Source organism: Lepisosteus oculatus, chromosome 8 (genome assembly GCF_040954835.1).
Source record: "Lepisosteus oculatus isolate fLepOcu1 chromosome 8, fLepOcu1.hap2, whole genome shotgun sequence".
Lineage (NCBI taxonomy): Eukaryota > Metazoa > Chordata > Actinopteri > Semionotiformes > Lepisosteidae > Lepisosteus > Lepisosteus oculatus.
The window spans coordinates 41,757,094-41,768,576 of record NC_090703.1 but is presented as its reverse complement, the minus strand read 5'-3'; the positions used below and the strand labels follow the sequence as shown (position 1 = coordinate 41,768,576).

The 11,483-nt window shown below is 34.4% G+C and overlaps 1 protein-coding gene across 1 annotated transcript in view; it reads right to left on the bottom strand.

Annotated features, from left to right (window-relative positions):
• Positions 1-780: 780 nt before the first annotated feature.
• The window catches only part of stag2b (STAG2 cohesin complex component b), a 41,142-nt gene continuing 30,439 nt past the window's right edge, over positions 781-11,483 (bottom strand). Inside the window, exons 16-34 of the mRNA XM_015351377.2 lie at positions 11,149-11,252; positions 10,595-10,687; positions 9,971-10,060; positions 9,645-9,848; positions 9,468-9,538; positions 9,022-9,109; positions 8,864-8,944; positions 8,407-8,499; positions 7,533-7,707; positions 6,894-7,033; positions 6,707-6,808; positions 6,336-6,484; positions 5,918-6,046; positions 5,324-5,529; positions 4,750-4,975; positions 4,218-4,325; positions 3,710-3,836; positions 3,255-3,332; positions 781-2,771 (exon numbers count right to left, since the gene is read on the bottom strand). Of these exons, the coding sequence (XP_015206863.2) occupies positions 2,748-2,771; positions 3,255-3,332; positions 3,710-3,836; positions 4,218-4,325; positions 4,750-4,975; positions 5,324-5,529; positions 5,918-6,046; positions 6,336-6,484; positions 6,707-6,808; positions 6,894-7,033; positions 7,533-7,707; positions 8,407-8,499; positions 8,864-8,944; positions 9,022-9,109; positions 9,468-9,538; positions 9,645-9,848; positions 9,971-10,060; positions 10,595-10,687; positions 11,149-11,252 (2,288 nt within the window). The 3' untranslated portion in view covers positions 781-2,747. The remainder of the gene's footprint in view (positions 2,772-3,254; positions 3,333-3,709; positions 3,837-4,217; positions 4,326-4,749; positions 4,976-5,323; positions 5,530-5,917; positions 6,047-6,335; positions 6,485-6,706; positions 6,809-6,893; positions 7,034-7,532; positions 7,708-8,406; positions 8,500-8,863; positions 8,945-9,021; positions 9,110-9,467; positions 9,539-9,644; positions 9,849-9,970; positions 10,061-10,594; positions 10,688-11,148; positions 11,253-11,483) is intronic.

Genomic DNA, 11,483 nt, shown 5'->3' with positions numbered 1-11,483 from the left:
TTTTTTGGTCACTATCCAAAGCTAATGACTACAGGTGAGGACGGGGACATAGATTGAATGGAAAAATGAGAACTTGGTCCAAAAACTTAGCTCCCACTTCCCCGCAGCGGATCGTTACAGTGTCCACATTACTGTAGGCACTGCACCAATCCGTCAATCTTGCATTTCCCTATACCCTGACTTATGAACTACACCCGGTGTTATTTAAATTCCTCCACTTGGGACAGGTGGTGCCCCTTCTGGAGTAAGCAAGCCACTCCTTTTGTGAGACAACCATGTCCTCCAATTTTGTGGTGCTGACCCTCATTCCATCTGTGAAACACGGCTGCACACCTCTCCAGTGAACACTAGACATGACAGTCAGAAGAGGCAAACAGGACACAAACAACTGTTGCAACCCTCAGATCCCCAAACCTCAACTGTGCCTTGACATCCTGTCCATGAAAATCACAAAACAGGACAGGAGACAAGACAAGGCCTAAGCGGAGTCCAACTCTTACTTCAATGGGCTTGACGACTTAATACTGAGAATGCAGGTACAACCCTTGTCCCGCAAATACAGGGACTGGATTGCACACAGCACTAGCCCAGGCAACCCATACTCCCACAAGATTCCCCAGGGTACACGGGAGTATAACTAATTTTATATTAGTTTTAACAGAGCTAATATAAAGTTAAACTTTTTTTTTATTAGATGCTATGAATTTGAAGATTGAAGAGGGAATGACTGAAAGGAATAACATTTGCTGGTCATTATGGTACTTGAGATTATCACACAACTGCAGAAGGTTTACTTTTATTCAAAAAGTTACTGTCTCCAGACAAATACAAATCAGAAACAGTACAGTGGACGACAGAAGATGGGGGGACAACAGGTTAAGGTAAATATATTTATATATATAAAACATTTTAAGCTGGTTGAAAACATACAGCTTTAAAGAACTGCTCACACAAAGAAACACACCTTTGAAAATAGAAAAAAATCAGCTTGCACTTAAATTTATATATACAGTCCTTTCAGCAGTTCTGTTAATGCAGTGGTGTGAAAAAAACACTAGGCAGTATTCTTCAAAGCATAAGAGTATTTACTTACGTAAAAATTACGTAAAACAAACATATGCTGTGTCAATAGCATTTCTAATCTTTTTCTGTCAATATAACACTAGTCAATTTCTATGGTTTTTGGCTACCACAGCCCCATAATTAAACCTTTAAACATAACTAGTTTTATTTACTTACATGGAAGATTTCGGCAAGAGAAAACAGGGAGTTTTGTATTGCAAGCATATTAAGGCATGGAATGATTATAAAGAATATACCTCAATAAACAAGACATTTAACAAAAATGTACATTTTGTACTATAAGTTAATGTTATACTTAAGCTGTGTCTAGCTGCCCAAGCATTGCAGAATAATGTTCATGTCCAAATAGGTTTTTTAAAGATTTGTATGTTACAGATTTTTTATTTAAGGATTTGTGAAAGGACATTTAAAATTTAAAAACTTAAAGCTGAACTTTACAGAATACCATGATGGATAGTTTCATGAATCTGTTATCCAAACTAATTTACATATATAGGAAAACAAAAAAGGTATTGAAACCTGAAGACTTTGCAAAGACAAAGAAAAAACAATATAAAATACAAATTTAAAAATCTTTTTTATGCATGAATACACATGCATTCATTTTTAAACATTTTAATATATTTCTGAAACCTTATAATTTTAGGTTGGAATTTAAAAGTAAGAAAAACTAAACAAACTGCGCGATTATAAAATCAGCACCAATTTATATATATATAACTTTATTTAAAATTTAGATACCTATTCCCACACTCTAATAAGCTGTATAATTGTGTTTTGAGAAAATTATTTTCAGCAAACATACTATACCCAAGCTCTTTTTATTAGAGACAATACAGTGGCACTACTGGAAAGATTTGCACTTTCTTCCTTAATATTAGTCACTCAAAAGGACTGGCAAACAGTTTAAATCTTTGGGTAAGCTTAATGACTGCTTCAATATAGTCATCATCATTAGTTTCCAGCACTGCATTGATACCTCAGAAGAGTAACAGGGATTTACTTCTTTATGTCTCATTAGTCATAATCTGCTCCAAGATCACATGGCATTGGAACCTTTTTTTTATTTTTATGATACAGCAAAAAGAAAAAACAAGGAATCAAGAGGACAGGTTCCATCATCACACATCATAAATGTCAAAAAACAAAAAAAATGTATACTCATTGTATTCAGAAACAACCTGCTTATAAATTACTAATTTACATCTGATTACGTTCTATTACAAAAGGGCTATACATTAGACAAAGTCTACTTTAAGTTATAAAAAAATTCACCCCAGTTTTAAAAATACTGTAATCTGATTTAGAATTCTGATAGCTCCCTGCACAGGGTTTCAATGCTGAAAATGCCTCCCTGTAAATTGAAAACATTCATTCTTCTACTGAAATCAATATAACTGAAGTCTAAAAATCCCAGATCCTTCCTAATTTGTCAGTAGCTGTTTAACTAAAAACTGGAAAGCTTACCCAATGATTGCAAACGTTTTAGTAGTTTTAACAAGTCACCTCAGCAGGCAAACAATGTTGCCTCAATGCACTTAGTCCAATGAGCATGTCCAATAAAGATTCTCCACAGAGGAGAAAAAACATCTGTACAGCATCAAGAGGTTTACTGTAACAACAGAAATTGTCTTTCTCCTTAGCAAATCTTCCACAAAATCTGCTTAGAACATTGATACTCCAAGGACCTAAAAATAAAAGAAAACGAGAAGTTGAACACATGATGGAGCACAGTTCATTCATATGCAATTTAATTCAAGCATTCAAGTATTAATTTTCTGGATGTTCAAGTTCAATATCTGTTGGGACTTTTAAAACATACATGATTTCAGTATATTCTTTGCATGTTTAAACGTGAAAAACTTGGTAATCAACTGAAAAACATCTAACCTTTTGATCCAATCAGTTTTAAACGCCTCACGTACAATCTATTTTCACCTTCTGCAGCTGCTTATTGCCATCTTGTGGTAAAATAGAAAATAATCCCATATGCACAGAAAACTAGACACTACCAAGATTTTATCATACTTGAAATATGCAAAAACTTCGACAGAGGTTCAGTCTTAGCTGTACAATGCACCTAATAAGGCTTAACTACAAACACTTTATATATATATACTTTATATAAACATTTACTCAAAATATTTTTAGAGAAATGGTTAAATCATTACAGAATCATCCATGATAGAAGCAGGATCAAAGAAGTCCGGTTTCAGTTCTGATCTTTCTCTGCGATTTTTAGATGGTGGCTGAAAAAAAGGTTTAATAAAACAAAGTTGTTGATAAAGAATTTAACAACTCAGCACATCAAAATTTAACATCTACTATTTGACAGAAAAAATAATCTAATGATTTCACTCTGTCCCCTAATTTGATGAGCTATAAAACACTGGCCTGTTTGTACATAAAGCTACGCTGAATCCTGAACAGAACATTTCCTTTCCCGTCATATGAGTTATATATAGTAAGAATGCCACCTTGTGGTGGTATGGCAATATAAATCTAAATTATTTTAAAGAAGATTTACAAGATGAATGTTAAATATGTACAAATGACAGACACTACCAAAGCATGTTATTCAGTTTATAAACAGCACATTCCAACAAAAAGTGAAATGTTTTCTTACCAGATCAATATCCATGGTGTCAAAATCCATGCCTTCATTGAGATCTTCAATGCGTCCTTCAGATGACATCATTACATCTTCTACAATTGGCTCTTCATCATCTTCCATAAGACCTGTACCACGCCGGCTGGAGCAAGTTAAAAAATAATGAGGTGAGGGATTTTTGTTAATTAGTTTGGTATATACTGTAAAAATTATCTGTGCATTTTCATACCAAGTTTAGTAACTACTCATTATTTTTAGTAGTTATTAAAACAACTTTTTGTAATAAAAATATACATGACTTTCATTGACACTATATATAACCAATATATGAACCCCACAACATAATCTAAGACTGACAAATTACATAGTGTTCAACACTAAACACTAAACTAAAGGAAATCAAGAGTATTGTTTAATATACATGGCTCAACATTTAAAGATTTCTAAATTGTTTTAACAGAAACATCAGCATTTCTTTTTCACTTTCTATTCTGCACTTTAAAGTTACCATTACATTCCTTACATTGCATGCTGTAAATTGCTTCTCAGTTTGGCGTAATTCATTGCTCTTTCCTGCTGCTGCCGGACTTCTTCTTGTTGTCTCTGAGCCAACATCCAAGTTACCTGGGTACTGGAGAACACAGTACAGTTATATATTTGTAATTCCTTGAAAACACTATCATTATTTGCAGAATTTTATCTGCCATGACCAGGGCTTACAGAAATGCCAAGTTTCCAAAATGTCTTGAAAATGGAAAGGAAGAAAGGGAGAAGGGGAGACCGAAAGAAAACCCTGTTCTCCCCCTCTTGATACTTTCTCTGATATGTTTGGTTGAGTCTGGAACCAAGTTGTATCATATTTACTAAAGCTATCAAGTAGAGCATCATGATTTGACATTTCATAAGTATTCAAAAGAAAAACAAGTGACTAAATTGGTATATAAAATTGCTTTATCATATAAGCCTCAACATACAACTTTTATTTAAACAGAACTCTGTAATCATATGTTTTGATCTAACTGAACCAACTTCCCCTTAATTAATCATGTACATACTTGTAGTCCATTGGTGTTTGATGATGCTGTTGTTGAGGTGGCTGCTGTTGTTGCTGTTGCTGATCAGGTGGCAAAGAGTAGACTCCCATGTAGCTTTCTTCTGGTCGTAACCTCTTGGGGTCTCTCATGACAGTAGATGTGAGGTGAGGTGAGGGCATCATAACTGGTGTCTGCATTGTCTGTTCCCTGTTCATCCACATGCCATCACTGCTGCTGCTTTCTTCAGCTATAAACAATTAAATGTTATAACTAATTAATTTGGAGATGTGAATTCGAACATAAAATGTAACAGATAATTACAAATATTACATATATCGGTGGGTTGCTAAGTCAGCATGCGTAGGCTGCAAAGGAACAAGTAATAGGTTTATTCCATGCTGGAAAAAAAGAAGAAAGAGAACACAACGTTTCGGCCGTGGAGCCTTCTTTAGGTGTGAGAACACCTGAAAAAGGCTCCACGGCCGAAACGTTATGTTCTCTTCTTTTTTTCCAGCATGGAATAAAGCTATTACTTGTTCCATGACATATATTGGCTTGTTTGCATTTACATGTCTTATACAGATATTTTCCTTACCTTCCGTTAGTTTCCGTTTCCCAGTTGCAGGTTTTGCCTTTTTACTCCTCATAGTTGAGCCTCGACTGCTTATTCCGCTTATAACAGACATGGTATCATCGTCTCCTCCAGCAAGCAAAGAATTTCTGTACGAGATCAGTGGAAGCCAGCAGTCCTCTCTTCGCAGAGCCATCTGAAATGTCATGAACTTCTCCAGGTAAACGTATCTGTGGAAGGAGCAAAAACATATCAAAAGAACAATTCTGATTAGGCAAGTGCAACAAAATGGAAACAATGCAGACATTTCTTCTTGATAACTGCCACTGCACATTGGATATTTTATCTGTTGAAACCCTTTTGCCAAATTTTAATGTCACATACTACACAATTTTCAGATGACTTAAATTTTAATACATAGTTGTCACACAAGTGGCAAAGGGACAATAAAAGATTAAGCATTTAGAAGAAGAAAAAATTCTGAAGTGCAGAAAGTTTGAAGATTTTTTCACTATAACTTCAAGAAACCATATGAACTATCCTTGAAATGTTTTTTTTCTTAAAGAACGGTTCAGGTTAAGCGTTATATTCACATTATAAATCTGAATTGAGACTTACACTGTCCTTTTGTCCTGTCGAAGCAGTTTGGAGGAAAACTCACTTAAGATATCCAGGAAAGCTAGATTAACTGGGGGATTTCCTTCTCCATGAGGACTGGGCTCTTTAAATGCGAACTCAATGCCATCTCTGAAAATAATCAGATTTCTCATGTTTTAAGTGTTTGATGAACACGAAAACCAAAAATAAAACTTAAAATCAATACTCCAAGACAAAAAGCTGGGCATCTTAATTTCATAAAGCAATGTGAAAATGCAAATCTTCCATTTTTCAAGTTTAAATCTAAACTTTAATTTCAGTGTGCAAAGCAAAATTGAAAGAAAATGGAAAAAACTGAAAATGTTCAATTCATTTTACTTTTTGTGAAGAAAAAGAAAAGTAGCCTTTTGCAATCCATGCAATTATTCTAGTGACTTACTTGTGTAACATGGCAATAGCTTCCCTGGTTTTAAGCTGATCAAGCCCAAACGTTAACGAAAAACGCCGTGCCAGTTCTTTTATTCCACAAAAGGCTGAAGAAGATCGGTCAAAATTATACCCAAGTTCTGACAGCATCTCATTGAACAGCTAGGAAAGAATCAATTTTGTTATCAAAAACTGAATAGAACAGATTTCAAAAAACGTTTTAAAATGTTTTTAATTTTTGTAACTGTACATTGCAAGAACGATTATTTCCTCATATACACTGAAGTAGGTTTTAAATACTTGTGCATTTTCTATATCTGGAATGAAGATAATTTTATGTTCTTAAAGCTTGTTAAGCTTAAAACTGAAAAGGTTTGCTCTTACCTGCTGTAAGCTCAATATGAGTGTTTTTGCACACTGGATCTTGTCTATTTGTCTTGTTTTGCTCATAGTTTCTTTGATGATATCCCCATAGTCATTGTAATACTACGAAAATACAAATAAGAATAATTAAAAAATCATGCAAATGACCACACAATAATAACAATAAGTGAATGTATTCCAGACCTACCCTCATGTATTGTTTGAATATGTCTGCTCCTGTATTTATTTCCACAACATTATAAATAATTAATTTACAGTAAGCTGCAAGGAGGTTTCGCCTTTTGTGCAAAGCTTCAATTTTTCCGGCTTCGTCATCTTGTTGTCCATCTGATTAAGAAAAAGAAGAGTCTTTCTTGAATCTCTAAATGAACAGAAGGAAACCAAAGGCTAACTGCCCTCACTCTGTAAACATTATTTGCATAAAATGTTAACTAAAGGTTAACTCATCACCAGGGAGGATTTTTAGCTATTCGGTTTTAGATTTTCACCAGCTGTAATATTTATATAGCCATATGTCAAGTTTATTTTCAACCAGATGTTAAAATTTGTAAAGAGACCAACTACAAGTCTTAATTTAAATGGTACAATAAAACGTTTGAACAAGGCTAGACAGGATTAAGGATTTCATTTATAATATAGACCAATATGCTTTTACATGACAATGTACACATCACAATTCACAAACTTACTATGTACAATAAACGATGTTTAGAAGCTTAGAAATGCTTAGAAGAACAATTAATTTTAATCTTCTAATCTTTCAAGATCATTATGTTGATAACACAAATCATGTTAATATATTCAATACACTTTAGAGCCCTCTTACCTGCACTGTTGCTGTCATCATCTTGATCAATAAATACATGATCCAGAATGAAGTTAAGTAGTTCAGACTGCAGAGAAGAATCTGGGGTGTAAACTAAAGGCTCAAGCATGTCACGCCCTCCTGATACAATCTGATGACTAAATATCATCAGGACATCACAAAGGATAGTGAAAGCCTAGAGATCAAAGGGAACCCAATTACTAAGGATGACCTGATCATCAAAAGGCATTCAGGCATACATGGTTATTCAGAATAGGTATTGACAAGAGATTTGAAATACCATGAAAAGTCACTGTTGATTTGGTTTTTCAAGCCATGGCACTGTAAACATTAAGTATTATAAGATTCTTTGAAAACTGACAATCCTACACCAGTGTTTTTTCATTCCTTGGCACACTTGTATGCATTTTAAAATGTTGTGACATACTGCCACACTTCCTACACATACATGTCTCTAGCCCAAGCACATTATTAAAAATGTATTGCCACCATATCATAGCAGGAACTGTTAACAATAAAACAATTCTTGCTAAGGCAGTGTTTTTGTTATTTCCATCAAAACAAAACAAAAAAGAACTTTGTATCACACACGACACCCACGTGTGCAGTCTTGAGCCTGATCACGGTCCCTGACTTGTGTGTAAAGTCTGAAGGGCAACAACATTTTAGTTATACTACAAAACTAATATATAAACAATATTACATTTCTTACGTTGGATTTTTCTCATTAGGGACTTTTCCAAAATTCTGTAGCATTCACATTAACTACAGCACCCAACACAGTAATATGACATTCATTTATTCATGATCTTATCTTTCACAAAAATAAAGTACGTAAAAAATTTAAAAATAAGTACTTTACAAAATTACAGACCTGTTCTTTAACGGCTGTATTTACATTTGTTAGGTAACGCTGGCACATCAGACAAAAAGCCCTCATCTGTTTCCTCAGGTTCACCATATCCTCCTGCAGGAAGACGAGAAAATACACTTCATATTAACCACATTACTGTTACAAGAACACCCAAATCTAAAAGGTGACACTCCACATATTACACACATTGGTATAAAAAGCATATAAGAATTCATGCTGAAACAATCAATATATCCTACTTGTCAAAACTTTCAATACATTCTGATCAAAGTACCTTGATAAAATTGTATGAAATTTTTTTACCATCACTCTGTTAACTTTGTTTAAAGGATGGTTTACACCCTACAGTAACAAAAACAGTAGAAAATCTACAGTAATAATAACAAACCCTTCCACATTAAGGGAAAAACAATTTAACACCGATACAATATTTGAAACTCCAATAAAAAAAGCATACCTTTGTAGAACTGCCTTCCGAAATCTTGGCAAGACGCCACAGTATCACGTAGTGTGTGCACTGCAGTGCGTGAATGACAATCTGAAAAAAAAACATGCAAGTTTCTCATAGAGAAAAGTCCTTTGTAGAAGAAAACATTAGAAATTGCCCATAAATACCTGTTCTGGCATGTCCCCGTTCTCAATCCCAGTATTAAGCAACTTGTAGGTGCTACTAAATAGGTCCCACCGGGAGAGGTCATGTGCACTAATAGAGACAGAAAAAAAATTAGAACATGCAACAAAAACCACTGTCAAGAAAAATATATGCTGAAGATTTTATATTCAAAACTAAAAAATGTTTAAAGTGAAAAAAATACATCTATGGAGCTGTCAAGTGACTGAACCAGTAAAGGCTGGAAGTTGGATCGAGCTCTACAATGGAGACATTGTGGGTTATAGTCTGGGGTCATATAAGCCATCAATGACTAGAATTATCCAAATGGCAGTACACAACTGGCTATGTGTCAGCAGGGTAGAGAAAACTAGTGCTAGTCAACCAGGCCTATCACAGCAGAACAGCAACTGTGTAAAGTATAGCTTTAAGCAGGAGAAGGCCTTCTTACTTATGGAAAGCTGTGATCCTCTTTAGTGTGGATAAGACCTGATAAGCATCATCCTCATCTGGCTCTTCTCCCTGTGAAACAGAGTAACAATATAAAAAACACAGATAAGCATTAAATTGTCCATCTTCAGCTTTATCTGGGTTTAAAATGCATAAGTAATTGGAGAGTTATACAAACCTCCTGCAAAAAGTCCTCTAGTAGTCTGTTGAACTTGTCCACCAGCTCATCTAATAATTGGCTCCTTGCTATATCCACCCTATTAAATATTGTGAACTCTTCATTGCAGAGGGCATGGTAGGTCTTAGAGCAAGCCTCTAAAACATCAGTGTCTGTGTGTTTCTCCACAATCTCCCTTATTTGCCGTAACAAACAATCCAGGTGCTGTGAATAAAAATGCATTTGATTTTAAAGATTACTTAAAATATAACATATTACTAATCAAAAAAAGTTTAGTACAAACATATTATGAAGAAAAAACATTAATTACAAATTTTGGTCCTCACCTTTTCTAACCGACCTGTTGTGTATATTTCTAGGTCAAAAAATTGTGGAAGCTGCAAAAGATTGGTCACCTTTTCAGCATCTACAGAGTACTAGGAGAAAAAAACAAAAACAAAGCTTATACTTCTTCCAGCAGAACTTTTTACTTTTTGAGGCAAATTTATTTTTTATGCTCGAGGGTAAAGAATGAGATAATCCACCGTGCATGTTATATAAAATATCTGACGGCCTAAATTTAAAAGTCACTGATCACAACCAATGTTACCTCTTGAATCACACAGTAAAGGAATATCAAGATGAGTAAATTTTCAGTTTAATTCAAGAAAAAGTTGCATTAATTTTTGTAAATGACAAAGATGTTCACCTTCAAATATAAATATATATTTGGTCAAAGACAAACATACATTGAAAGCGACTAACATGAAAACCTCCGGCATTCTGAATTGTCAAATAAAATTAATTAAAAGGGAAATTTAAAATGTGATCACTGACGTCTTTACAATATTCAAATTTAACTTAATTACATCAAATGTGGAACTGGTTTTTAGCAGAATCTACTAATATGACATTATCAAAAATGACTGATAAAAAAGAAACATCCTCAAAATGAATGTGAACTAAAATACCTTGGCTAGCAACTGAGGCAATGATACAGCAAACAGCTCAGTAATTCTCGTCCGGTCATCGAGCTGGGTTTTTTTTTCCTTAGCTGTGAGTACCTGTTAAAAAAAGTACAAAGTCTTTACATTTCACTGTAGAATCAAATTCTAAAAACACAATAAAAGAAGTGCCCTCCTCAAATACATTCATACCTTACAGATTTTGGATCTACACTAGCTCAGAAAATATCTGAATAAACCCATTTTGGCCAATGTCGAACAGTTTATTTCCCTTACCACGGGATCAGCATTGCATAGTCTCAAATGCGACCAAACAATATTTGGCTGTTTGGTCTTGTCAACACAGCCACTTGAAACATCATAATAGTGCATTTTTCTTTAAAAAAAGAGGAGCACATCAGAAAGAGACATTCTCTTAAATACTGATAACATCCATGGGATTTGTCCCCCCAAAGAAAAAAATTAAGCTATGGAAACCCCCCTTTGAGCTCCAAAATTATTGTATTAGAACCCAATAACTGTATCGCACTCCTGAACCTTCTGTCGGGAGTACTGCTTACCCTTTTCCCTGTTCCTCTGCCTACTGGAGGGTGGCATTCTGCCGCCTGCCGTATGGTGCAGAGCATAATTTCAATCAGTGCAGTCTCCTGGCGGTCTGTCAAAGCTAAAAACAAAAATCATAGCTTATGCAAACAAAAACTTTCAATATATACATGACACACTCAACAGATACCTGAAAAAAGGCAACAATTACATTTTCATTATATATTAATATCTTAATATCAATTGAGCACAGGAGTATAAACTCAATTTAATCCATGTACATTTTAATCAAGTACAGTGGTGTATCGGCAAATGCAAATGTCAGAATACATCCAGAAAAAAATACAATTGA